Source organism: Eumetopias jubatus, unplaced genomic scaffold (assembly GCF_037043125.1).
Source record: "Eumetopias jubatus isolate StellerSeaLion01/CBP00866 unplaced genomic scaffold, mEumJub1_p1.0 scaffold_15, whole genome shotgun sequence".
In the NCBI taxonomy this organism is placed as follows: Eukaryota; Metazoa; Chordata; class Mammalia; order Carnivora; family Otariidae; genus Eumetopias; species Eumetopias jubatus.
In genome coordinates, this window is record NW_028274821.1 from 93724229 (window position 1) to 93751535 (window position 27307).

Below are 27307 nucleotides of genomic sequence, written 5' to 3' on the forward strand. Positions count from 1 at the left end.
AAATGTGGGCTTTAACTGGGAAATAATCACTTCCTATGAAAGATAATGACTTCTCTGGAGGCTGGTATCAAGATTTATCGGCCCAAGAGGTTAGTAGGGATTGGAGCCAAGGCGTGCGAGGCCCTGGCAGCCGGCAGTCCCGGTGTGGAATTTCGCCGGCTCAATAGACCCGAACGCTAGAGCCACGCTCGCACTCGTGGGGCCGGCTGAGACTGAGGGCGTCGGACACCATCCATGGTGCTGAGCTGAACAATCCAAGTTACTGTAGAGCGCGGCTTCCCTCGGACCCCACTGTCCTGGGCGCGGGGCCGCTGGCGCAAACACGTCTCCTGCCGGCACCCGGAGAAGGTCGTTCGGGAGGGTCCAGCTGGGAGCGCAGCCACCCCACGCCCCAGAAAGGGGGCGATCGAGTTTGAGGCAAATCTGCAGGGTTTTGATGCAGGAGATTTATTACCATGCCAAACGCGTGTGTGTAAAATACATAATTCCTCTCACACGGCCTCGTAAATCCAAAAGGGTCAGCAATAAATAGAGAAAAATAAAAAATTACAGACTAATTTGTTCAGAAAACCAGAAGGAAATCAATAAGGGAGCTGTAGCTCAGAAGCTGTTGGGAAATTGTGTCTACAGAGTGTGAGCGTGAACAGAGCGTGAACACCCCCCACCCCCACCCAAGCCTCTCCTGGGCGAAGGCAGCGTGAAGTGTCTTAGCTCTGCCTCCCCGAGCCCTGAGCCAGGATGAGCCAGCGTGTGACAAAGGTGGGTCTGGCCAGCAGCCGGCCTGGACACGTGGCTGCCCCAGAACTGGGGCCTGATGGAGGGCTGCCTGGAGGAGGCCCCTCTCCAGAGCTAGAAGGTGGAAGGTGCAGGCCGACCTCGGGGCTCTGCCAGGCCAGCTTTGGAGACGTCTCCCACCTAACCTGCAAGTCACAAAAATCTGGGTCTTCCCAGGGGTCCATAAATGCAGTCAAGTGACTGAGTTCCTCTCTTAAAGCTGGGGAAGCCTGAGGCCCTGGATGGGAGAAGCCAAGTCCTGAAGGATCAGCCAACACCCCTTAAGACCACCTGCGTCCCCGAGGGCTCATTCAACACTGGACGGCCACCAGGGAAGGGGCTCTGGTGTCTTCCCGAAGGTGTCCTGAGCACTCAGGGAGGCCTCGGCCCACCTACCGCCAGAGGACAGGCCGAGGCTTGGCCGGTGAGCTTTGGCCCTTGAGCTGGCCGCTCCTCTAATCTGCACAGGTGGGCTGCCCCACATGCAGGCCTGGGTGTCAGAAACCAGCAGAGTTGGGGCTGTGAGTACAGACGTGCCCCCCGCCCACCTCCACCCTGGGCTGCCCCACGTCCCCAGAACCACGCTCTCTCCCCTGGCCTTTCCGGATGGCTCTCTGTCCTGGCAGGTGGTCTTGCGGCCTGGCGCCCCGTTCAGCCTGGGAGCTGCTCCCCTCCCAGCTCCTCTAGACTGTTCTCTCTAAAATCCGTGACTTCCACATCTGCCCTGGGCCAGCCAGCCTCCGGACACTCCCTGCACAAACTTTCACTTTCCTGCCTCTTGAACTCTGTGGAACAGGGACCCTTTCAGGTGCCCACTGGAAGCAATGGACCCAGCATCCAGAAGAATGCAGAGCCCACTGCACTTGATGTCATGCCAGCGCCTGGTCCTCGGCCTACCGTCAGGTGACCACCCTCACGACCAGCGGCAGGTGGCTATTCTGAATGGCGGCTCTGCCCTCAGGGGTCCAGGCTTCCGGAGCTTCCCGCATGTGCCGGCACACGCAGGTACAAGACACAGCAACGTCACAGGGGTCTGTGTGTCACCGCGGGTCCTGCACTGTCTCCTCAGGAGTCCCATCAGCCTCAGGGACACGCCGGGTCAGCCTCGGGGACACGCCAGGTCCTCCATCAGTGGGCCGCCGGCTGGGCCATCTCTGAGAGCACAGCCAGTGAGTCGCACAGGATCCTTCTGGTGAGCTGGCTGGAGACCAAATCCACCATCTCGGCTCTCTCCATGCCGGGTGCGTCCACCCAGCGGCCTGCGCCCAAAGCAGGAGCTGGGTCGCCCTGCCCGGTGCCAGACAGCGCTGTACCTCCAGCCGCCAACAACACTGACAGACCCTCCCCGGCCTCAGAGGCCACTCTGGATGGGCTTGGGGCCTGCACTGGCAGCCTTGGGAGCCCCCCTGTGGCATCACCTGCCCCCCCCCACAAGGGGGACCCTAGCCAGCCAGCTGGCTCAGACCACTGGCTGCCCACAGCCTGGGCTCCCCCATCACAACATGATTCACCCAATTTGTCCCTAAGGCTTCCACCCTGTCCGCCCACCTCCAGGCAGAGCCCTGATTCCTGGGGCCCTGGGGACAGCGGCTCAGGCAGGCCCTCCTCAGACAAGGAGGGCAACTCCCCAGTTTTGATGGAGGCATCCTCCCCGGGGGAGCCCAGCGAGCCCCTGGGAGACATGGCATCTTCAGGTGGGGGAGGGAAGTCTTCTGAGTGGAGGCTGGTGGCGTTGGCCTCCCTCTCTGCTGGGAGGGTGGGAGGCAGAGGAGGGAGGCTGGCATCCCTGTGGGTGGAGGGTGGAAGGTCGGCACTGCCGTAGGACAGCACGTCATCCACGGGAGACAGGATCTCAGGCAAGACCCCACTGGCCAGGGTGGACCAGGCTTCCTCTGGGGCAGGGGAGTCAGGGGCGTCTCCCCTCTCCCTACGCCCAGGCGCCCAGCCCTTGGGTATCCGGGCTACCAGACCGCCAGGGTCCCTAGGAGGACCCCGCAGGTTCACGGGGACTTCAGGCTCAGACCAGGACTGTTGGGGTTTCCCGTCATTGGATAGTCTCAGGTCAGCGTCCCCGGCCCCCTCTGGGCAGCCATCTGAGGCCTGCAGAGGCCCAGTGTCTCCTCCTTCACCAAAATCCACCGCTTCAGATGCCAAGGACCCCGAGGGAGAGGAAAGGGGCAGGTCTAAGTCACTGGAGGAAGAGGCTTTGGATGGGAGTGCCATGCAGGCAGCCTCCGGGGACGCCTGTTTGGCTCTTCCTGTATTTAATCCACTGATCAGGCTCCCGCTGGTTCCAGAAGCTTCCTGCCCCTCCCCAAGGCCCAAGGAAGGAGGTGCAGAGCAGGGCGCCCCACCACTTTCCAGGTGGGATGAGCCTCCCGCAGGGGAGGAGCGCCCCGAGGCTGGCTCAGCACCAGTGTCTGGCTCCAGCAGGTTCTCCTCGTCCCAGAGCTCGCTGGACGCCTCTGACAGCTCTGACCCTGACCTCCAAGAGGGGGCATCCGGGAGAGGCGGCAGCCAGCCCGCCTGCTGGGGGCCTCCGCCTGGCTCTGGGCCTCCTGCGTCCGTCGGGGAGCCGCGCCGGGGACCGGCCCCGCTGCCCTCCACCCTCTCCCGGGCCACCTGCCCCCCGCCGCGGTGGAGCCCCCAGGAGTCCTGAGGAAAGAACTCCCCAGACCAGCCAGGGTCTGCGTCGGGGGGGTCCCCAGCTTCCCAGTCTGACAGGGAAAGCTGGACCAGAGTGGCAGACACCTTCTGAAACTCCTGAAGAGAGTGGCAGGACGGCCCGCTCACAGAGGAGGCACAGGACCCCAAGCAGCTCCGGGGAGAGGACTCAGACTCAGACTCGGGGCTCAGCTCCAGGGGGCTGCCCGCACGCGGGCTGGGTGGCGCGGGAGCTGCAGACAGAGGGGGTTTGGGGGTGAGGCCCACAGTCCTCACACTCTGTCACCCCGGCGGCGCAGGGCCAAGCGGCAGCCCACACCCCACGGTCCCTAAGCCAGGGGCCCAAAACCAGACAGGCGGGCAGCGTGGCTGAGCCCCCGACTACACCCAGCACCACCCGGAAGGGAATCACGTCTGGGCATGTCCAGCCTCAGAGCTGCCGCTGCCCGCGAAGACGGAGAGGCTGGCCCTGACTGAGGAGCTGGTCTTGGATGACCCTTAAGTGAGAATTTGCTGTTCCTTGTGCAAGGCGGGGCCTTTGGGGGGGGATCACCTGGAGCAGTGGTCAGCGGGGCAGCTTCCGGCCGAGAGAAGGGGTCACAGGTGTCCTCTTGCCAACAGGTCTCTATCCTGCAGGCATGTTTGTGGGGATATTCCGGGGGCTCCCCGGAGAGGGCCCCATCCCCCCAGCCTCCTCACCACAGCTCAGGGCCTCTGCAGGGCCTTCAACTACCTCATAAGCTTCACAACCGGCCTGCCAGGCATCTGCCCCACTAGGGAGGGGCCGTCAGAGCACAGGACTCCCCGGGTGGGGGCAAGGGGCCCTGTGTTTAGGGGCTCTGGCCTCAGTCCCTGCTGGATCAGGTCTCTGGGGGTGTTGCCATGTGAGAGGCTCGGAGGCTCAGAGGCCCTGGAAGGGCCCCGCCTGCTGCCCCCCACTACTGGGTCTTGGGCCAATTCACCAGGTGACGTCTTTGTTTCCACAGAGGGAGTCAGCCTCAGGAGGGCATGAGGAGGGCTGGGGGTGCACAGGGGGCCCAGGCCAGGACGAGGGGTGCCAGGAGGGAGTGAGGATCTCTCCAGGAGAGGACAGGCATCTCCATGCCCCAGGGCCCTGCCCCCTGCCCAAGGGTCCCGCCGGCCCAGGCAGCCCTCCAAACCTCACACCTCTGCTCCCCTGACGGCCAGCTTTCCATCTGCTGGGGCTCCTCCCTGGGGCTGTTGGCAAAATCCAGCCCCAATTCCGACCCTGCTGGGCTCATGCTGCTTTCAGCCACCTGCTGGAAATGTGTTGGAAGACCACAGCCGGGGTGTGGCGTCGGTCCGTGGATAAAGCCCCTGTGCTCCCATGACTCCAGTAAGGAACAAAGACCATCCCCTTAAAGATGGCCCTGGAGACCCCCACTTACCAGATTACCCTCCCCCCGTGGACTCCAAAGACCCCTCAACGGACAAATCCACCTGGGAAGGCCCAAACAGGCCCCATCCCATCCATACCCTCATCTGGTGGACAGGGTGACACCCCCATCCAAAGCCACATGGTAGAGCCCAACAAAGCAAGGCCAGGCCTCCACTCTGCCTGCAGAGGGTGCAGGGCCAAGCCTCGACTCACGCTGGCTTCCGGGGGGCTGCAGGGACCCCCTCCGCCCAGGGAGTGTCGGTCCTGGAGTTTCTGTGTATGGCTTGCCATCAGAGGCCGGGTCTTCTCCTCCGAGGAAAAGGGGTGGGGGTTGGGCTGGGGGTCTCCTGTGAGGCAAAGGGACCGTGAGCATGGATGGGCAGGATGTGGATGGCACGGTGTCCAGGAATTCTGAAGCCATGTGAAACAGTCAGCCTCGGGGAACGGGCCCACCACCTGAACTGGCCCCCCATATAGAGAGCGGGAGACTGAAGACAGGCAGGAGCACCCCTCGCCGGCCCACCCACGCTGCCTGGACAGGCCCACTGCACCCAGACATGGAGGGAGAGGAGGGGGATGGCCCGGTCACACAGCTCGGGGGAGGCTCGCCAGGATGCAGGTCTTTCTGACCTCAACCCGGTGCTGCCCCAAGTGGCCAGGGCCCACTGACAGAATGACCGTCGGTCCTCGGCTGCCTTGCCGGGTTACCTTGGCTCACAGGGCTCTGGCTCTCCGCCAGCCGGCCCCCAGCGTCAGGCCAGCCGCCGGCCACAGGCGTGTCCTCTCTGCACACTGGCCTTGGAGGCGGCCGGGGACTATCCGTGGCTGAAGGGGCCTGGGGCAGGGTCCCGTCCTCCTGCCCGGTGGGAAGGCTGCAAGGCAGTGAGTGCAGAGGGCCTGTGACCGTCTGTCCGGGCTGTGCCCTCCCCGGGTGACGAGCCCTGACCAGGACACTCCCCAAGTGGGACAGCATGCGTCCAGGGCATGGACGGTGGCTGAGTGGGCAGCGTGCGTGCAGGTGAGGGAAAACAGGGCCTGGGCCCTGCCACCAGGCACCTTCCCAAGTGGGGGCCATTGCCCCCAGATGGGGCCATTGTTGGGGGCTGACAGGGCACAGGCACAGGGCTGGGGCATGGCAGGAGGGAGGTGTCTGTCCCCCAGCACAGGGTGTTCTGTCAAGATTTCTGCATGGAGACCGGCCACTGGGCCGACCTGAGCTCTGGGATGGCCCAGCAGGTCGGAGGCCTGGACGCCACACGCCCAGACCCACTGCCATGCTCTGGGCACATGGACCGGCATCAGGAACCCCCTCCCCCATCATCACAGCCTCAAGGAGGCAGTTGGGGGGGGGAAGGCTGCCGGGCCTCCTGACCCTGGGACTGACGGTCAGTGTGGTGGGGACCTGCTGGGACACGGCCGCCACTCTCTGGCTTGCCTTGCTACTGTTCGCTACAGCTGGGCATCTCAGGCTGCCCCCCCGCCAAGGGCGGCCCCGAGCGTCTCCCCCGAGTGGGGCCACACGGCATCGGGAGTGTGAACAGGGAGTGGGGTCGTAGGGCCATCTTTAGTGCCTGTAATCTTGAGCCTTTTTTGAAGGAGGAGACAACTCAGGGGCTGGAGCTCTGACTTCTCTGGGGCAAGGCCTGGGAGGCAGCTGGCCACACCGGGGTGTCCCAGACGCAGGCCCCTGCCTGGCCCCAGGAGCAAGGACGCAGAGGACGGAGCAAGGGGGCTGCTGCACCTGAGCCCATCACCCACCCCTCAGCGCTGCCTCGGGAGCTGGACAGGCTAAATAACCCGGAATTGGAGCCCCCTTGCCCTTTAAAAGGTTCATCGTCCCTCCCACCCCCTCCCCACACCCAGGGTCTCAGGCCAGGAGCCCTGGGGGGGCACTGAGTGCAGGGAGTGGCCCACGGGCACTAACTCAAGGATGCACCTGGGCCCTGACCCACTCAGAGCTCTGCTGAGCTCCCCTTGCCTGAGCAAAAGAATGAAGTACCTCTGTTCTCTGCGTGGCGTGACCTCCAGCAAAAAGTCAAACATCTCTCTCAGTGAGGGAGGGAGTGGTTATAAAAAAATCTGAAATTTTTCCTTCTTTGTACCCAGCTTCTCTGTTCCCTAACTCTACAACAGTGACTATTGCCTCACTGGTGTGATGAGAAAAGCAAAGGGGGCCTTGCCCCCTAGGAGGATGGCTGGCTCCCACGGGGGCCCAGGCCTGCCCCCCCCGCCCCCCCCGCCTGCGCTCTCGGCCCCGCCCACACAGCCTTCCCAATGAGCTCCCGGGTACGGGGTACCGGGAGGGTACAGTCAGCCTGGAAGCCTCTTCAGAGATCCCCAGGCCTGGCAATCCATAGCAACGTGAAGGGTAGATCAGTCCATGCTGAGATTTATTTGAGATGGGCTCTCACAGGGAAGCCAAGTGGGGCTCATGGCTGGGCAGCTGAGTGGACTATGACCCCCTTGTGCGGTGGTGGCCTGCAAAGGGTCCCTCCACGCGGGAAGAGGGCTGCCGGAGGCACCAGGGCTCCCACAGGCAGGCAGGGGTCCCTGTGAAGGCCGCTCCTGGCGGGGGGCAGGGCGGTGAGCCCCTCCCGGCGTGAGGGCTGCCTCCTGCGTCCTCACCCCCAGATTGCTGTGATTAGTCTGGCTGGTGGGCCGACAGCCCTGGGGTCATTTTATTTAAGACAGAAGGGAAGGAGGGCGCCTGGGTGGCTCAGTTGGTTAAGCCACTGCCTTCGGCTCAGGTCATGATCCCGGAGTCCCGGGATCGAGTCCCGCATCGGGCTCCCCCTTCTCTGTGGGGAGCCTGCTTCTCCCTCTGCCTCTGCCTGCCACTCGCCCTGCTTGTGCTCACTCTGTCTCTCTCTCCATGTCAAATAAATAAATAAAATATTAAAAAAAAAAAGACAGAAGGGAAGGAGGCATTCCCAGTGTAGGGATGGAGGACACTCTTGATGGGAAAAGTAGCTTGCTCTCCCCCACAGCAGGGCTCTGGGTCAGGTGGCACCTGGCATCGGACACCTCTGCCGCCCCCTCGGTGACTCAGCCTGGGCAGGGCCCCCCTCGTCGGCCAGGGGAGGCCCTTTTGCTGCAAAACGAAGCCAGCGGCCACGTGGCCATCCTGTGAGAGAAGGCTCAGCCGCCTCAGCAGGCCGGACAGCCCCACGCCGGCCTCGGAGGGGCTCCTGGTAGCTGAGGGGGGCCACACTGCCCCCGAGCAAGGCCCATCTACTTGCTTTGTCTCGCTGCTCCCCGCATAGCCCGGGGATGGTGGCAGCCCTGTCTCTGTTTCACAGATGAGGAAGCAGGCTCGGGAAGAGAGGGCACCCCAGGGCCACGCCGTAGCCAGCAGCCTGGCTAGGAACGAGCCAGCGCTGCGTTCCTCCCGCCGGGCCAGGGCTGCTCTGGCCTCTGCCCACATCCCCATGGGCTGCCAGCTGGAGCAGGGCCCCCTCGGGGTCCCCAGGGCCGCCCTCCCCTCAGCAGGGCTGAGAGGTACAGGGCCCGGCAGCCATGAGCACAGGGGCCACTCAGCACAGGAAAGGCTTTTAATGGTGAGCATGGGGCCAGGACTGCCGGTGGCAACTCACTGTTGGGCGCCTGGGCTCTCAGGGCTTCTCCAGGGGTTGGGGCTGGTGGGGCTGCCAGGCCCATGTGGTGTCGAGGGGCGTGAGGAGCCCTGTGCCGGCCCCTCCGTCTGAGCAGGCTTGACTTCGGGGCCAGACCTCTGAGAAACAGCACAAGGGAGCCGTGTGACATACACCTGTCTCTCAGGCAAAGCAGGGGGCAGGCTTCATGTGGCGAGGCCGCTGGTTGCCCGGTGTGTGGTGCTGAAGCAGGTGTTCTCACCAGCTCAAACGGGTGGTTCTAACCTCCCAGCAGCCCTGTGTCCTCTGCTAATCACCCCAGACAGGTGCAGACATAAGGCCCAGGGCTAGGGATTCCCTGCCTGAGGCTGCCCCGGGTCACCTGTCCTGCAGGTCGGCCTGGGGCAGGGCGCACACCACCCGGCTGCTCATCCCGCAGTATGACTGCTAACCCACAGAACCCAGTTCATTCCATCCTCACCCCGCCAGGTGAGGCCATCAACATCCCATCTCAAAAGAGGAGAGGTGCAGGCTGGGGACGGCTGCCCCACTCCGTGTCCACACAGCGTCGTCCGTCCATGGGACAGCTGGTGGGGACGGGGATTTGGAGCAAGGACACCCCTGCTGCTTGGGGCTCCCCAAGGGGCAGCCCCCCTAGGAGCCCAGGCCACCCTTCCTTCTTGCCTCGGCCGCCACCAGCCCTGCCCCATCCCCAGCTCTAGCCTAACGCCCCCCTCCACCGGGCCTCTCACCTCCACCCCTGGGCCTGGAGGAGTGGCTTCCCCTACCATGGGGGGTCTGGCTCCCCCTCCAGAGCCTGACAAGGGCTGCAGTATCCAGGAAACCTCCTTGGTCCCCGCAGGAGGTAGCTGCCCCTCCTGCCCTCCTGCTGCACCTCTCCCCAGGCCCTCCCCGCTCTGGGTCGCAGGCATATTGACAGGGGTCCTGCCCTGTCCCACGGAGCAGCCAGGGGACAGGTGACAAGCCTCCAGCCCGGGGAGCTTGCCCACCTGAGGCGGCCTGGTCCAGGCCTTGAGCTCCTGCTGCAGGTGTGCCACGGCCGTCCGCAGGCAGAGGATGTCCCTCTGATGCTGTAGGAGCAGCATCCTCTCCTTGTGGGAGAACAGGTGAGTGTTCCGCAGGCATCGGATTTCTCTCTGAACCAGACAGAGGAGGCATCAGCAAAACCCCCAACCCCGCACAAAGAGAGACCCACGTGATGAGTGGGAAAAACAGGTGTCTGGGGGGCAGCCCGGCTCCTGCGGGGCCTTCCCTGAGCCCCTCCAGGTGCCCTTCTCATCCTGCTCCAGCAAGTTCGCCCCCCGTGGGTTTGGCCAACAGGATGCTTAGCAGGAGGCGGGAGGGAAGGTAGGGTGTTGTTCCCTGGGCCCCCAGGGCTGGGTCGGGGCAAGCTGGCTGCACCTCTGCCCTCCCCCACTCAGCCCTCCTTCTCTCCAGGCTCTGGGCACTGCCCCCACCCCCTGGACTCGTCCCTTTATTAAACTGTCCACAGGTATCCTCTGGTCCCTGCTTTGTCTCTGAAGGCACACCCCTCGGCAGAGCCACCTTGCCCGGAGCACATGCTCGGGTCTTTGCACACCCACCCCGGGAGGCGGCAGCCTTTATAGGTCAGAAGAGGAAACCAAGGCTGGGCAGAGCTGGGCCCCCTGCTCAAGCCCCAGGGGTCAGGGGCTCAGACCACCCGGTTCACCACCTCATTGCCTTGTGATAAGTGGAGCCCCTTCTCAGCCCCCTTCACAGCTTATGGCCATGATGTCACCCCATTTTTCTGCCTGGGTCTGCTCCTGTTGGCCCCTCTGCCTGGAATCCCCACATCCCCCACCCCACCTCCTTGGCCCATACAGACCGTCTCAGGGGAGGGTTTCTGTCAACCCAGCCCCACCCCTCACTGCCCCTCTGCGGGTCCCTGAACAAGGCAAGCCCCCTACACTGAGCCTCAGTTTCTTCATCTGCATGAAGGGGGCTAACATGGGTCCCACCACACAGCGGCCCCTGGACACTGGGCTCGGAGCAGCTGGTGAGCCCCTGTGGTCGTGCACAGCCCCTGGCCAGTGCCGGCCGCGCGGATGCCCCTGCAGCCCCCGCAGCAGACACTGCTGTCATTCTCCCGTTGGCGAGGCTCCAGGAGGCCACAGGGGGCAGGACAGCAGGGCCACACAGCATCCAGGCCACACTGCCCCCTCTCGCCACTGGACGCTCCCCTTGTACCACGGGGTCCTGAGCCCCCTGGGAGGGTGGTGACGGCTAGGGAATTATCACGGTGTGGTGCAGAACGCTCAAACACCAGCTGGGAGGGTGGCAGGACCAACTCGGTGCCGGTCACCTGCCCACCCCTCGGGGCTGAGCTGGCCCTTACCTGCTCCTGCTCAAGGCTACTGAGGGCCTGCAGCTGCCTCTCCACCAAGTCTACCAGCACCGTGGGGCTCTCCTTGCTGCCCAGACACCTGAGGGAGGAGGCAGGACCCACTGCTCACCTGGCATCCACAGGTGGGTGTGGAAAACTGCAGACACAGCCAGCCCCCGCCAGCCAGGTGGACCTGGGATGGCCCCCGCCCACAGCCAGGACAGGCTGGGCGAACCCTGGGGGCCTGGGGGCCTGGCCCAGGCCGTCACTCTTCCCACCTACTCTTCATGACCACTTTCGGGCCTGACAGACTGAGGGAGGGCAGCGCCTTGCACCCTGGAGCCTCAGCCTACCCAGAGGGTCCTTTGGCGGGGGGCACCATGGAACCGCACACGCACAGCCTGGTATGCTCGCCAACTGTCGGGGAGGACCTTCTCTGGGGTATACTTTTTGGAAGCCAATGAGGGACCATCAGGAAGCTCTCCATGCATCAAAAATCAGTGCATCAAAATGCATGTCACGGACACAGCCAGCCGGCTCGCAGGCATTTACTTTAAGGGGAGTCTCTCCGCCTGTTCAGTGTAAGGACGCAGAGCGGGAGGCGGCTGGAAGGCCCAGCCCGGGCCGGCTACAGGAGCTGGGCGGCCAGCCCGCGTGGGGCACCCTGCGACTTGTGGCGTTGGGCAGGGGCGCGCGGGAAGCTTTTCCTGATCCAGGGTGAAAGTCAGGCTACAGAACAGCACTTGGGTCAACTCCCAATGCTGGTCCGCCGCCGTAAGCGAGTCTCCCTCAACAGGAGTGCTAAACAGGCAGGGCTTCCCCGGGAGAGGCGGCACTGCGGGTGGTTTCAGTAAGTACGTATTTGTTCTTGGAGCTTCACTGCCTTAGCTAACTTCCCGCAAATACCCATCACTACTGGGATCGGTACAGTCGGTTCCCCGCAACGCGGTCCGGCCCGGGGCTCGGGGGCGGGGCCCGAACAGGGGCGGGGCCGAGAGGCGGGGCCTGGGCGGGGGCGGAACCGCGCGTGCGCTCACGCTCGCTGCTGCTCCAACCAGGCCAGCTCGGCGCACATCTTCTCCTCCAGTGCTTTCTCGCGCAGGCGCAGCAGCGCAGTCTGGTGCTGGGCGTGCAGCTCCTCCTCCCGGAGGCTCAGCTCCAGCATCTGGAGCGTGAAGTGGCCCGGGGCTCCGGCGGCGTCGGCGCTCCAGGGCCCCGCCAGGCTCCGCTGGGGCGGGGTACATCGAGCAGGCCACTCCGGGACCAGCCTCGTTGGGCGGGAGCAGTGCCCAGCCCAGGGGTGGCCGCCGCCTCCAAGGAGCCCTCCTGGACTGCCCCGCCTCTCCTTTCCTGAGGCGGAGTACCCCCCTCCTGACTGTGAGCTCCCAAGGGCAGGGCGGGGTCCTGCTTGTCTTGGTCTCCTGCCCAGCCCTGATCCAGGCTGAGCACTTGTTTGTGCCCAAGAGGGTTGGGGAAAGACTGGGCGGCGTGCCCTGAAATGTGCAGCCTGAAAGGTGGGGGCCAGCCTGCCTGAAGAACTTTGTTGAAATGCCTGCTCTCACCTACCGCCCCAGGCATGAGGAAGGGGCTTGGGCAGATGTCAGTGGGAAGGGTGGGTGATGCCTGTGGCAAGGAGTGCCTCCGCCAGCCCAGAATCTGCAGCAGAGACGCCCTGGGTGCAGGCTCTAGGAGATGTGGGCCTCAGCACTCAGCACCTGATGGCCCAGGCAGTCAACTGGAGGATTTGGGTCTAAAACATGCTGCCAGTGCCTCCCCTGGACGCCCCTCCCCAGGAGACCTCTCCCTGTACCTGGTGGGTGGGGTTGACCCGAGGGTAGAGCCTGGCCAGGGGCAGCTGGGAGGGAGCTTGGTCTGGTCTCACTTCCTGCCGGGGCTCTGAGGACAGAAAGCAGTTGGTGGTTGGGTCATGTGGGGGTTCCAGGGGCCTTTTCTCCAGGAGGGCCTCTCAAAGGTGGGATGTCTGGGGTAGTTTAATACCCCCCACATGCACAGCTTCACACCACGTCTTCACAAGGCCACACCAGGGGAATTGCACCATCTCCTTTGTCCCCATGCAAGGTTGTGTGTGAACCCACTGATCATACAAAGGACAAGACCCAGGGTAGAGGGGCCTTGGGGATGACTTAGTTCTGCTTCTTCACTTCCACAGAAGGAGAGACTGCGGCCCCGAGACAGAGAGTGACCCCTCTGAGGTCTAGCACCAAGCAGGTGGGGTGACAGCAGAGCCCACATTCTGGGCATGAGCAGCTGTCTTACCACTGACCACTGCCGGCGGTTCTTCAGTGCTGGGTGGGATGGAAAAAGAACTCTATAGTTTTAAAAAGTCCATTTGAGGACTTGTGCTTCCCACCAAGAGAGTAAAAGGGATTGGATTGTGGATTTACTGTCCCACTAAAAATAACTTTAAAATGCAACAAAACAAAAAAATGACATGTATATATACACATACATATATAAATGTTCACACACACGTATGAAAGAACAATTTTCCAGGCACTGGTCATCAGGCAACATAGCACAGTGATCCCTGAGAGACAGAACATAGGTGAGACCCCTGCTTGTCACAGCTTACTGCCTGGAGAATGTTTTCTAGGCTGCAGTGCAGGGAGGGGAAACTGAGGCAGAGCCTTGCAGACCCCTCGAAGAGGAGATGGAGCTGGGAGTCTAGAGAGACCCAGGCAGCTAAAACTCATTGAAGAAGAATCAGAAAGGAGAGAGCCACCCAGGGAGAACCTGGAGATTTAGAGGGTCCCCCACAAGCCTTCTGTGGGAACCATATGAGGAAGCTACCCATGCTGGGGAGAGAAGCATCGGGAAGGAGCAGAAGGCCCAGAGTTGCACCTGTCTCCACTAGCCAGGCTGGAAAACCTCATGATCACGGGTCTTAGGGCAGAGTCCACAGAAGGTCCTGCCTTGGTCCCAGACTGAGCCCTGCTTCATAGCCACCTGGCAATTATCAAAGCAACACCTGGAAGGATCCAGCTGCATCCAAGTAACTGTGTTCCAGGACAAAGCTCACAACTTTGTGGGAGCACATAAATATAGCACCTAACAAGGTAAAATTCAAAGTGTCCAGCAGGCATGCGAAGAAGCAAGAAAGCATGACCTACAATGAGAGTAATCAATCAGGAAAACCGACCCAGATAGCAGAATGAGCCAGAGAAGGACTTTAAAACGTTTATAACTATATTCCCTATGTTTAATAAGTTAAGCAGAATCAGGGATGATATAAAAAAGTGTCCAAATGGAACGTTTTGAGATGAAAACCCAAATGCTTGAAAAGAAAAAATGCTGAGTGGGATTAGTGACAGATCCGACACCACAGAGGAAAGGAGTGATGAACTTGAAGGCACGGCAGTAGGAACTCTCCAAAAGGAAACACGGAAGAAAAAAAGAAACAAACAAACACACAGACAGAACCAAAGGTGGCAAAACATCCAGGTGAGTGGAGGTGAGGTGAGGACACAGGAGACACGGTGGCCGGACATTCCCCACCACGACGAATATGATACACCCGCAGGTGCAAAGTTCACAACATCACCCCAAGCACAAGAGACAGAAAGAGAAGCTACGCCAAAACCTGTCATATCCCATAGCTCCAAAGCAGTAACGAAGAGAAAGTGGGAAAAGCAGCCAGAGATAAAAAGCACCTCCTGCCTGGGAGAAGAGTGAGCCTGACCCCAGGTTTCTCGTAAACAGGGCAAGCCAGAAGACCGGGCAGCGCATCAACCAGAAGGAAAAACATCCACCTGGAGTTCTATTTTCAGCAAAGGATATTTCAAAAACAAAGACGAAATGGGTTCGTCCTTAGGCTTTACAAAACTCAGAGAATGTGTCACCGGCACCACCAGAAATTCTAACGGAGGGGTCCTTCAGGCAGAAGGACACTGAAGCCAGAGACAGAATCGGGTCTACACCAACGAGATTGAGCATGGGAAATGGGGGTGTGCAGACACCTTCAGAGGGGACAGAGTGTTTCCAACAGTAAAGGAGACTCGTGGAGTGTCTGAAACGTCTAAGGTAGATGTCGACGGCAAGAGCACAAAGCCCAGGAAAGGGAAGGAGAAGCACCGGGAAAGCCTGTCCGCAGGAGGAGGGGAGGCATGTGGCTGAAAGCCGGGCCCCGCTGCCTGCCCCAGGCGCGGGGTCGAATGCCTGCCGTGTGCGTGGTTTTGAGGATTCTCACCTGCAGAAGCTGACTTGTCCCCCTGACTCTGCTGTCCTTCCTGGGGACCTTGGGAGGGTGTGGCCGCGTCTCTGCCCAGGGCTGAGTGTGATCTGCGGGGGGAGAGTGCTGGAGACACAGCCCCAGCAGCACCAGCTGCCCGCGCCTGTCCGAGACGGCCGGCCTGCCCGTGGCTATGTTGGGAGGCCGTGGCCGGCCCCCTGTGGCCCCACCTGGGTCTGGTGGTCACGGTGTCCGGAGAGGTTGTCGGCTCCAGGACTCCACACACCGGTGGCCGCTCCGAAGCTGAAGCCGAAGCCGGTTCTGGCCTGGCCTGGGTGGAGTGTTTCTCCATCAGATGCTGCAAGAAGAGGAAGGTGGGCTGTGTTGTGGGGGCCCCAACCTCAGAGGCGTCCTTTGTCCATTCCTCCACGTGGGGCTCACAGGCCCCCCTGCCCCCTAGACCGGGTTGGACGTGGTAGCGTGGGGGAGGGCAGCAGGTGCCAAGCAGACACAGAGCAAGGCCAGGGCTGGAGCACCCCAGAGTTGGGGGATCAGATGGCGGGAACCACAGCCCTGCACCCCAGCTGCAGCAGCCGCAAGCACCGAGCAGGCGTGATGCTGGGAACAAGGAGGGGAAGGAGAGAGCTGGAACCCGGGGCGGGTGTGCACGGTGCTCGCACACACAGGCGCATGCGTGTACCTGTGTGTGCACATGCTCCCCCAGGCTGGGGTACCGTCCTGGGAATGGCTCCCCAAAGGTACTGTGAGTACATCCCAACAGTCCCCCAACCAAAGACACAGAGAAGGTTGATCACATCCAACCAGATCCCAGATGCCGGCCGCCGGTCTAGGTGCCATCTGTACCCCACAGAACAGCGAGTGCAGGGGGCTGGGCAGAGGGGGTTTGGAGATGTGGGGCCCCTGCCCCTCCTGGCAGACCTGCCGGGGCTGTTGAGTGCCCTGCACACATCAGCTCATGAGCTCCAACAGAGGGCCCCAGACTCAGATGCCAACACACCCAGGACACAGGCTCAGGCGGTCATCTGTCCCCTCAGCCAGGTGCCCCCAGGTTAGTAGTGGGCCAAAACGTCCTGCTTCTGCTTTAAACTGAGCATCTGTGTGTAGTCCACTGAGCTGGCCTGAGCTCAGACAGCCATGCTGTCTTCTTCCGGCCTCCGGCAGGGCCCACGTTTCAGGTGGCACTGTGTCCTCTGCAACCTCCCCAACTTGACCTTCCACAAAGGCAGGTGGCCCCCATGCAGCCAGAGAGCCACCCGGGAGGGCCCCAGGCTCGGGTGGGCAGGCGGGGTGGCACTGCCCCTTGGCCAGGAGTGGGGCATGCCTGGGAAGAGCCCTCAGGCCTTCGGGCCGGGCCGGCTGACCTCCAGTTGATGCTTGAAGACCAGCTGGTCCAGGGCCTTCTGCGTCTCCCAGACCTCCAGCTCTGCCCGCTGCCGCAGAAGGGTCAGCACCTGCTCCTGCTTCTCCTGGTCCAGCTGCAGGGAGGGCCCAAGCCTCAGGATTCCTGGGGGGGCCCCACCCGGCTGCCCCATGGCTCCCCAAAAGCCCTAATCCCCAGAGGGCAGGTGGTGCCCCACTTCTCGGAGGGATGACCCAAAAGCCCCCCACTCAGGCCTCTCCGCTCAGCCTCCGGGGGCGAGGGCTGCTCCCCGCTCACCCCAGCCAGGCAGGCCTACCGGGGACACAGCTGTCATCAGCCCGATAGATGGGGGCAGGACACACCTGCAGGGACTTGAGAAAGCTTGGGGACTTCCGGGGGACGTTGGCAAGGTGCCCGGAGCGCTGACCTGTGGGAGCCACGGAGAAGGGGCAGCTGAGCAGCCTCAGCCCTCGTCCTGCAGGAGGGCAGGCGCCCAACTCCCAGCACAGCATCCAGGGAGGGCGGATGGGTGCAGCCTACGGCAGGGGGAGGCAGCCGGCTGCTGGGACTGCTCCACCTCAGCTCAGGGTTCTGCCGCCTGACCCTCGGCCACACTCCCCTGGGAGCGATGCCCGAGTCTGCAGAGACAGCGGGAGCCAAGCAGACAGACCTCCCTGGGTGACCTGGAACAAATCACTAGCCCTTCAGAGCCTCGGCCGGGAAACGAGGTGCCCACGCCCCCCCCACCCCCGGCGGTGAGAAGCCCAAGCACGTGTGGGACGGACGGAGGGCAGCTGCTGCTGCGGACTCAGGGTCACAGCTGGGAGGGTCCCCAGGCGTCCCTGGGATTTCTGGGGTTGCTCCAGAGAATGAGCACAGAAACCTCAGCCTCCCCACCCGGGTCAGGGAGTCCCCCAGGGCAGTGGAGGGGCCAGCTCAGGCTCTGCACACCATTGGTGCTCTGGGCCCCTCTGTGGCTGCCTCGAGGGGCGGCCCCATGGTCGGAGGGGTGGCCGGCTGCACCCTCCTTGGCCCACCTCCCATCTTCTGGGCCTGGTCCTGGTGGGGGTGGGCAGAGGAGGGTGTGTGGGCTCCCTCCCAGGGCTGGTGCCTCCCGGTGGCTCTTGGATGACCGTCGTGGCTGGTCAGTGTGCAGGGAGAATGCCGTCCCCCGGACAGTGCTCCTCATCCAGAGCAGAGCAGCCCAGCTTTCCATGGCCCCAGCGGGAGCGGCTGTGGACCTCAGCGAAACCAGCCCCCGGGCATTTCCATGGCACTGAGAAAACTCTGAAGCACGAAGGCCGGGGGAGAAGCAGGGGCTCCGGCCACCTGACGTGTGCTGAGCGTGGGGCAGCCCTTCCGTCCTGCTGGCCTCCACGGGGAATGGAGACCCACTGCGGAGAACGGCTTGAAGCGTCTCTTCTGAGCTGAAGTTCCCTCGAGAAGGAAACATCCTCCTCTGCTTTTGTTTTGTGGCCACGGAAAGAAGCTGGAGCCAGAGAAAATGCCCAGGACCCCCCCGGCCCCGCCAGCCCGAGCGCCCGCGGACCGTCCTGCGGGCACCCGGGAGGCTCGAAGGCTGGGGGAGGGGTGTTCCTTGTTATCTCTGGCCCCACATGTCAGTACCCCAGACGGTCACCATGGAGACACGGGCTCCATGGCCCTGAGCTCCGAGCTGTCCCCGAGGCGGGCCTGTCACGACAAGCGTGTTCTCAGTTGTGAGGCTTGAGCTCGGGGAATCAGGGCCTGAAGCCGGAAGGAGCTGACAGGACACCGCGCCCTGGGTGGGAGCGCCCCCCTCCCCGGAGCTAAAGTCTCCCCGTCTGGCCCGACCGCCGGCCACCACACGTACCACTGACATTAAATGAAAAGGAACTAAACCTAACACACCCCCCTCGGTCCTGCCGGCCCCATTCCCTGGCTAGACAGCCATGTGGCTGATGACTACCATACTGGATAGCCCAGAATCTAGAACATTCCCCTCCTTCCAGAAGGTTCCACCGGACAACGTGGTCTCGAAAATAAGTACTATTGGGTGATGCTGGTCTAGACGTTTGTCTACTGGACAACACTGCCCCCAGCAGGAAAAACTGGGTCCAAACCCCTGTTCTGCCACCGATTGGCTCGAGGTGATGGTGCCTCTTTGAACACCAGGCTCCTCCATAAGCAGGGGCATGAGGATGGGACCTCCCCCAAGTCGCTGAGACCAGTGAGACCCACGTGGGCACACAGTGCCTGGCCCCGGCACTCAGGACGCTCAGGAGTGCTTCTCCTCCGGAGCAGAACGGCCCGGCTTCCCCTGGATCGCGTGGCTGGCTCACTCACACTCTTGGCAAACATTTCCCAGGCACACACACGTGGCGGGCCGCGGCTGGAACTGCAGGGAGAGCCAGACCCTCAGGTGCTCACGGCCCGCAGAGCAAGCTATGACCGGGTGAGCGGCAGGACCCGGCCCAGCCCGTGTTATCTGGGAGGCTTCCTGGAGGAGGTGTCGGATGCAAGCCCGGCACACGCACACTGGGTGTGCTCGTTGCTTGGTCTCTGGCTACCTGAGATCCTGCTCTCAGCCACTGTAGGCGGGGGCAGCTCAGATTTCAAATGAGTCCTGGGGGCTGCCTGCAGCCTCAGGGTAAAGAGATCCTGCCAGAGGATTTCGGCACAGACATAGGCCCTGTCCCACAGACAGTGTAAGGAGGGACGCGGGAGGGACCAAGAAGCTGGGGTGAGCCTCCACCCCGTCGTCCATCCTGCTTCCCACCTCCTGGAGAGGCAGCCTGGAGGCCGAGCCAGGGAGAGGGGCAGGTTTCTCCAGAAGGCTCAGGTTCAGCCTGTGGAAGCTACCAGGGCCCCTGGCCAACAGCTCCTCCCAGACCAGACTCCGAGGCTCCCGGAGGGCCGTTCGTGGATGTGGCACGGGGCAGGGGACTGGGACAGCTCTGCCCTGTCTCCTTTCTCTGGAAGGCATGGCCAGTGTGGGTGGGAGGCCTAGGGACCCCGAAGCCCCACAGCAGGTGGCATGGTGCCCCCTCTAACTCGGCCCAGCCCCTCGCCCAGCTGAGAGGGGCCTGCGGGGAGGGGCAGCTCTGCAGGAGGGCCTGTCCTTGCCCTGGAGCCCAGGGGACCCACTGACCGCCGCTCCCCGGAATGAGTCCGTGGGGAAGCTCACCCCTGGTTGTGGGAGTCCACAATGCAGGTGTTTTGTCCTTCCAACCAGTGCCTGATGGTTTTCCCCTTGGGATGTGGAGAGGCTCCCCTTCTCTGCCCTAGCTCCGCTCTCACACCCCTCCCCGTGGGCTCCAGGTAGGGCCGCCTGCCCCCCGCAGATGCTGACCCCCCCACGTGGGCAGACACCGCACAGGGAGCGCAGGTGTGCCGGGCGTCCCAGGAGGGCCGGAGGGAGAGGGCACTGCTAACAGCAGCACTAAAAGTTGAGAGCCCCGCAGTGGCAGGGACGCGTGCCTTCTGCCTCAACTCCGAGCTTCACGTCACCCCACTTGACGGTCGAGAGGCGAGGGCCACCTGTGTTCTTCCCAGCTTTCGGGAACATAAATCTGTGCCCAGGTTCCTGGAAGCCAGGACCCCAGGTGTGGAGGTGATGGATGGGGGCGCCATCTCCACTGTTCCCTGAAGCCACTGAAGCCAGTGCCTCCGGGGTCCTCACTCCAACCTCACTGCAGCGACAGCAGTGCTCGTTCCTGCTGGAGCCTCTCGGGGGGCCTCTGGTACCGGGGCCCCCACCGTGGACGTCCCTCCCAAGAGCAAGGAGCCACTCTGGCTGCTCGGCCCTGCAGGCATGGTAAATGGGGCTGAGGACTAAAGAGAGGGCTGCCCACTCTGGAGGGAAGGCCAGAGCCTGACCCCCTTTGCAGGATCCTGGCCAGGAGGCAGGCACCTCCAGGTGGCTAGGATTCACCCTTGACCCTCACAGCGGCCAGCCATCCCCTGGCTCAGCCAGCCTTCCAGAAGAGCAGCAGGGGTGGACAGAGTGCTGGCACCTGCGTCCAAGCCCTAGTCCCGGCTCATCCCTGGGTGCCCCTCGGCCTCCTGCTGCCCCTCTCTGGGCCGCACTCTCTGGGACTTGGAAACACGGTGGAAACCCCTACCCGGAAGCTGGTCACGTATCCTTGTCACTTATCGCTCGGAACCTGACATGCTGTGTGCCCTGCCTTGAGCATCTTCTGATGCCTCCCCCACTAAAAGCAGGTGCCTCCAGGGCTGGGCCTGATCTCGGGCACCAGGCACAGCAGGTGCTCAGTGGGTACAAGTTGGAAGAGCAGAGAGAGGAGCAAATAAATTAATTAGCAGGCTGGCTGCTAAGGCTCCTGGTGCCTCGGGAGACAGGGTGACGCGGGGCCAGGTGTGAGGCTCCCCAGCAGCCCCCACCACAGGCTGGAGAGTCCCCCAGAGCATGAGGCAGGGGAGGTGGGAGAGACTGGCCGTGGGATGAAGATGGCACAGACCCCCCACCCCCAGTGGGCCGCCTTCTACACACATCCCCAGCCACTGTGCCAGGCCCCTCCGGCTGCCCCTCCCTGAGTGGAGCACCCCACAGTCCACCATCCCCTTGGCGCACCAGGCAGGGCACCGCCCCACGCACCCCTGCACCCCCCACTCTGCACCAGCCCTGTGGTCCTGGGTGAGTCTCCTCATCTGAAACCCAGGACAAAACCCTTCAGAAGCAAAAGGAAAGGCAGAAGCCTGGGCCGGCGGGTGCTCGAGGAAGAGGTCCGGGAGCAGGGCCGTCAACGGCCCCCCTGGACCAAGTATCAGTCACAACAGAGGCGTGGCAAGAGCACATAGCCAGCAACTGGGTCCCAAAAGCCTCCAAAAAACTTTAATACTGACGCGTGGACACTCTCCACATAGAAAAGGATCTCTCTAAACCCGTAGGACCACACGGGAGCATCAGGCAGTGGAGGGGGTCCCCAGCGGACCTCCCCGGCCACCCGACCAGCCAGCCCAGGGCCTGTCCGTAGGCTCGCCCTTACCGCAGCCTCGCGCGGTCCAGGGTGTGACCAAGCCCGCCGCCCCTCTGGCCGACGGCATCTCCTCCAGCTGCAGGGAGCCGCAGGTGGGGTCCAACATGGCTGGCACTCCGAGTGAGCTAGGGGCACACAAACACACACGTGAGCAGAGTCGGGCAGGAACATCCATGTGGTACGAGGCAGCTGCAGGGCTGGCGGGGGGTGGGGGGAGGTAACCCAGCTTCCCTCGGCCTGAACACACAGCTCTCAGACCCACAAGGTCCCAGGCTGAAGCCAAGGACCAGAGGCCTAAGGGGGATGGGCCTGTGACCAGAGGACCAGGAGGGCAGCAGTGAGCAGGTGGCACCCATGGATGCCGACACCAGCAGTGTCCCCCAGCTTGGGGGGGCGTCATCTGTGAGTGGCAGCAGGGGGCTCCGCACTGGTACCCCAGGGACCAGCAGCCCTCAGGAGCTCAGACAGCTGAGCCTTGGCTTCCACCACCACTGCTGGGCACTGCGCTGACAAGAATGCCCTTTGCCTGGAAGCCTGGGCCTGCTCTGGGTCTGCTCCCATGCCAGGCCCTTTGGGGGAAAACAGCCACTCTGGGAATGAGGGGCACAGAGCACATTCTTCATCTCTGTCGTTCCCTCTACCATCTGCTAAGGGGCACTGTCCACCAGGCCCAGAACGGAGAGGGGTGGACACACCAGCCCTAACCCTCACCACCACCTGCTCATGGCCCAAAACACTGCCCCGTCCCACAGATGGAGCCTGAGCCGGCCGGGTGCCCGAGGACGCAGGGGTCACAGCCGGCCGGCTGGACTCGGAGGCCTGTCCCCGCTCAGGCCACTCTAACCCCTTGCCCTGAGGCTGGCCAGCACATGTCACGGGCAGGATTGGGAGGAAGGCGTCAGGTTGGGCCTTTCTGGAGACAGCAGTAGGCCGGGAGAGCCCCGCCCGGGAAACGACTGTGTGAACAGGGCGCCTGTGTCTGCGGTGCACACAGTTCTGCCTCACGTCACGTTTGTCCCCCTGGCGCACAGCGACTCAGGACTGCCCGAGTGACTAAGGACACACCCGTGGGCCGTGGAGACTGACGGGGGGGCGGGCATGGCCCTCCTCCAGCCGCCCCAAGTGTTTGCGGAGCACCTGCTATGTGACTGCCCGGTCCCCACCCTGCAGCCCCTGGCCTTGCTGGGGAGACGGCTGGAAAGAGGGTCCTGGAAAGAGGGAGCAGCCCTGGTGAGGCAGTGGACGGGCTAGGGGCTGAATCCAGGTAGACCCCGGGATGGGGCGGGGGCTGCTGCCGGAGTGCGCGACCATCAGGGGACAGGAGAGACCAGGTCGCTGCAGGGGCACTCGGCGGCTCTCCTTGAAGGGAATGCCCGCACAGCCATCGTTCAATAAGCCAGGGTCGGCAAACACATCCCATAAAGGGACACACGGCAAACACGTGGGCTTTGCAGGCCACTCAGCCTCTGCCTCTGTGGACGCGACTTGACTCTGCCATGTGAGCAGGACTGCTGCCCCCTTGCGTGAAGGATGAGCATGGCTGGCTGCCCATCCAGCTTTGTCCGCGGACAAGCAGGGGCCCGCAGGCCCTGTGGACCTCAGGCCTAGACTTCCCAGTGCAGTGGTTCTCAAAAGATCCCAAGGACTGGCCTCACGCACCGGGTGCAGGGGGGCCGGGGTGGGCCGGGGACTCTGCATGTCTAACGAGTTCTCAGGGCATAGTCTGAGAGTACCGGACTAGGGAATGCGCAGGGAGGAAGAACCTCCCACGAGCTATGTGATCCTGACATGTCACTGTGCTTCTCTGAGCCTCAGTGTTCCTATCTGTAAAATGGGAATGAGAACACATCTCACAGAGTGCTGATGGCACTGCCCGAGGTGCAGAGGGCCTGCGGGTGGGGACAGGCACCCTGCGGGGGCGTGCCCTCCCCTCCCCTTCCTTCCCCAGATGCTGGGCCCTTGGAGGGTGGAGCCGGCATCCTCACCGTGCCGTGCTGGGGACAGGCTGGGTCCCCAACCAGACGGAGCCCCACGGTGCCAGCAGGGAATGGACAGTGTGGGGCACGGCCCCACCCCAACTCAGAAACTGGCCTGAGAGGCAGCAAGACGGGCCAGGCCCTGGGTCTGGAGAACTTGGGGGGCACCAGCTTGGGGCAGTGGAGGGAGGGCCACAAGCTGGACGAGGGGGCACAGAGCTGTGACCTGGGAGCAGCAACTGCTCTTTTGGAAGGGACAGGCCAGGCAGCTTTTCTGGACGCAGAGGGGCCTGCAAAGTCCCTGGGTGCTGATCCCTGCACAGCAAGGCTGCTGGGTCGTCCAGGACAGCACTCTGCACAGCCTGGTCAGAGCCGGGGGCGCTGGGAGGACGCAGCGCCTGGGTGTGGGAATGCCCGGCGGTGTGGGCGGCTGGGTCTGTGAGGGGTGCGCATGCATCCCCTGCTGCGTTGGGCACCAGGGCTCCAGAGCAGACTGGGGCTGTGGACACAGTCCAGCAGGGGGACGCGCAGATGTGGGGTGTCTGCCTGGAGCCCCGGGGAACCCGTCAACCTCTGGGGCCTCTCCCCTCCCAGACCACTCCTCCGGGTCGGGGACACAGGCGGCGGAGAACCAGCAGTCCAGCCCAATGCTGCCCCCTGCTGGCAGCCATTATTCTGTTCCACCAACTGGACTCAGGGCCTGCACGAAGGGGCCCCTGAAGGCCTCAGGCCTTGCTGGGGCCGAGAGCCATGAGAAGGTGCAGGGTCTGTGGGTGGGTGGTCCTGAGCACTTAGACGCGGGACACAGGACCTGGGGGGGAGGGGACCCGCCGATCACACAGACAAGTGTGGCCGACAGTGTCCGCCTGGGGCCGGGAGACAATGCAGAGGAGCGTGCGGAAGGGGGCATTCGGGGACTGTGCCCCCATCAGTGGGGACCTTGGGTCAGGAGCCCACTGCCCACGGCCCAGCCGGAGTGGAGTCTCTGAGCCACCGTGTGGCCAGCGCCTGAGCCAGCAGGCCCTGACCCAAGTCTGGGGGCTTCTCGCGGTCAGGTCAGCAGCTGTGTCACCCTCCAGCAGCCCGGTTGCACCCAGACCCCTGTGCACCAGCTGTGCACTGCCGCTGGCTCGTGGCTTGGCCGAGGCGCGGGGGGGCGCGGGGGGGCGCGGGGGGGCGCGCAGGCTCACCTCCCGATGAAGGGGCCGAGGGCTTGCAAGGAAGCCGTGTTTCTTGCCAGCCTGTTATCCAGCTCCAAACGCCCGTCCTCAATGAAACCTTGGAGAGATGGACCCCAGGAGTTGGCAGGAGGGGAGGAACCCCTGGCGGGTGGGGGTGGGGGCGGAGGGAGGGGCACCCCCAGCCCCCACGGCAGGAGGGGCCTGGTGGGCCGTGTCCACTTTCTTGCCCCTCTTTGGAAGGGCCTCAGGGCCAGGCCTCACCCCTCCCCCCGCTGGGGCCAGGGTGCTGACAAGGTCTGTAGCTGATGGAAGATTTAGCGCATGACCAGGCTCTGCCAGGACTGCCACCGACGTCCCCTCAGGCGGCCCAGACACCTGTTGTGGTATTGTCCTCGTTATGTCCCCTTTAGGGAGAAGAAGCCGAGGTGCAGGGAGAAAGCGGGGTCCCCTTGGCCACTGGCGGGGCTGGTGGTCACTCGCAGCCCGGACCCCAGCCCTACCTCGGGGCTTGCTGTCGTAGTGGCCTCTTGGGCTCACGCTCTGTCGCCGCTCCCAGTCGGGGCTCCACGGCAGAGTCCTGCCATCCAGGAAGCAGGTGGGAGGGACAAGTGTCCCGGCCGGCATGTCTGCCCAGTCCCAGGGGGCCCCTCCGCTCCTGTTGGGCACCAGGGCTCCAGAGCAGACTGGGGCTGTGGACACAGTGCTGCGACGTGAGAGTGACAGGTCTGAGACCGGGTCCCCGAGAGTGTCCGGTGCCTCCGACCTGTGCAGCTTGGCCGTGAGGATGTCAATCCGTTGCTTCAGGACGTTGGCCATGGTCTCCAGCGCCTGTAGCCGAGCCTGCTTGTAGCGGAAGTGCAGGGGCCCTGGTGTAACCAGGCGCTCGCTCTCCTCGGGGTCCAGGTAGATGCACATGCCTGGGCGCGGGGGGCGGGTGGTCAGGTCCTGGAGCTTCAGGGGGCCCGGGGAGGAGCGGGCAGATATCAGCATGGGGGCACCATCCCAGCCGTCCTGGGGGCCGTCCATCTCTAGAGTCTCAGTGTGATTCAAGGCTCTGTTCAAACACAAGCAGAAGCTGCAGGGAGAGAAGGCAGAGGGAGTCAGGTCCGGCGCATGCATCCTCTGCTGCGTGTTCAAAATACGTGTGTGCAGGGATGAGCCTAGCGCAGCTTCTGTGAAGGAGTGTGTCCATTTGCAGTGACTGTCTCTGGCCGGAGGGGTGGGTACGGGCCTCTATACAACAGGGGCCACACACGGCCTGAGAAAGACCGAGATCTGGGGTTTAACACCAAGAGCCAGGGCGACAAGAGAAAAAAAGAGCTCAACCAAAGTGTTTCAAAATGCACAAGTTGTGTGCCTGGAAGGACACAGTCAACAGAGTGAGAAGGTGGCCTCCAGGAGGGGGGAGATGATGGCAAAGCCCGGATCTCATAAGGGTCGACGCCCAGACGTATGAGGAACACCTACAACTCAACAACAACAAAAACACCACTTTTCCATAAAAAGGAAGGAATCCTGACACCAGCTACAACGTGGATGAACCTGGCAGTGAGGGACCAATCCCCGACGATCGACTCCCAGGAGGCCCGAGCGGAGTGGGACCCACACACGTGGGGAGCGGAGTGGGGGCGGGGGTACGGGAAGGGGGTTTGACAGGACAGAGTCCAGTGCGGGAAGGTGTCCATGTGCTGGGGACGGACAGAGGGGACGGAGCACAGCAGTGTGAACGCACGGACTGGCACTTAAAAGCAGTGAAGATGGTAAATCCATGTTATGTGTATTCCCCTACGATGCCTTTAAAATGTGGAGGGAGAGGGGCGCCTGGGTGGCTCAGTCGTGAAGCGTCTGCCTTCGGCTCGGGTCATGGTCCCAGGGTCCTGGGATCGAGCCCCGCGTCGGGCTCCCTGCTCGGTGGGGAGTCTGTTTCTTCCTCTGCCTGCCCCTGCCCCCTGCTTGTGCGCTCTCTGTCTCTCTCGGTCAAATAAACAAATACAATCTTCAAAAAAAAAAAAAAATCGTGAAAACAACAAAAACAAGAGAGAACAAAACAGAAAAGGAGGGTAGGCAGAGCGCAGAGAGGCTGGCACCCTCCTCCGTTGCTGAGGGAGGGATGCAAAACGACGCAGCCGGTGAGGAAAACCACCGGACGGCTCCCCGAAAGTGAGACGCAGCCTTCCCCTATAGAGGCGCCCGGTGAATCCACTCCCACGTCCATAACACAAGATGGGTATTCAAACCATTCATTCACTGCAGCCCAAGGCGGGAGGTGGCCCAAGTGTCCACCAGCCAGCCAATGGACACAGTGTGTGGAGTGTCATCCGGTGGAGTCCTATTTGGCCGTGAAGAAGGAAGGAGAGCCTGACAGGCGCTACAGCAGGGGTGAACCCGGAGAACACGCCCCAAGGAAGAAACCAGACCCCAACGACCACATCTGTGGGACTCCGCTCATAGGAACGGTCCCCACAGATGCCTCTGTGGAGGCAGAACGCAGGCGGGCTGCTGGGGAGCTGCTGACGGGTATGGGGTTTGCTTTGGGGTGCTGAAATGTTCTGTGAGCAGAGGGGGGGATGGCCCGATGCCCCCGCATCGTGCACTGTAAATGTGCTGTGGGAAGCGGCACCCCCCATGATCACCCGCTCTGGGCAGAGGGAGCCCCACCCAGCAGCGGCAGCCCCCCGCCTGCCTACCCACCTGCCCCGGGCCTCCTGGTCCCCCAGCACCATGCCGGAGGTCACCTTGCTCCACTCCAGCACAGGCGACCCCAGGCTCCCGGGAGCTTCCAGGCCCTAAAGCAGAGGAGAGTACAGTG

At 63.0% G+C, this 27307-nt stretch overlaps 1 protein-coding gene across 1 annotated transcript in view; it reads right to left on the bottom strand.

The window, feature by feature from the left end:
• Positions 1 to 1902: 1902 nt before the first annotated feature.
• The window catches only part of CCDC187 (coiled-coil domain containing 187), a 34040-nt gene continuing 8635 nt past the window's right edge, over positions 1903 to 27307 (bottom strand). The window contains exons 5-24 of the mRNA XM_088018836.1: positions 27190 to 27284; positions 24999 to 25573; positions 24508 to 24595; positions 21351 to 21466; positions 16725 to 16789; positions 16364 to 16477; positions 15212 to 15339; positions 15000 to 15091; positions 12603 to 12688; positions 11830 to 12020; positions 10805 to 10892; positions 10543 to 10692; positions 9438 to 9584; positions 8431 to 8567; positions 5546 to 5709; positions 5051 to 5184; positions 4606 to 4715; positions 3992 to 4068; positions 3452 to 3671; positions 1903 to 3259 (exon numbers count right to left, since the gene is read on the bottom strand). Of these exons, the coding sequence (XP_087874962.1) occupies positions 1903 to 3259; positions 3452 to 3671; positions 3992 to 4068; positions 4606 to 4715; positions 5051 to 5184; positions 5546 to 5709; positions 8431 to 8567; positions 9438 to 9584; positions 10543 to 10692; positions 10805 to 10892; positions 11830 to 12020; positions 12603 to 12688; positions 15000 to 15091; positions 15212 to 15339; positions 16364 to 16477; positions 16725 to 16789; positions 21351 to 21466; positions 24508 to 24595; positions 24999 to 25573; positions 27190 to 27284 (4134 nt within the window). The remainder of the gene's footprint in view (positions 3260 to 3451; positions 3672 to 3991; positions 4069 to 4605; positions 4716 to 5050; positions 5185 to 5545; positions 5710 to 8430; positions 8568 to 9437; positions 9585 to 10542; positions 10693 to 10804; positions 10893 to 11829; positions 12021 to 12602; positions 12689 to 14999; positions 15092 to 15211; positions 15340 to 16363; positions 16478 to 16724; positions 16790 to 21350; positions 21467 to 24507; positions 24596 to 24998; positions 25574 to 27189; positions 27285 to 27307) is intronic.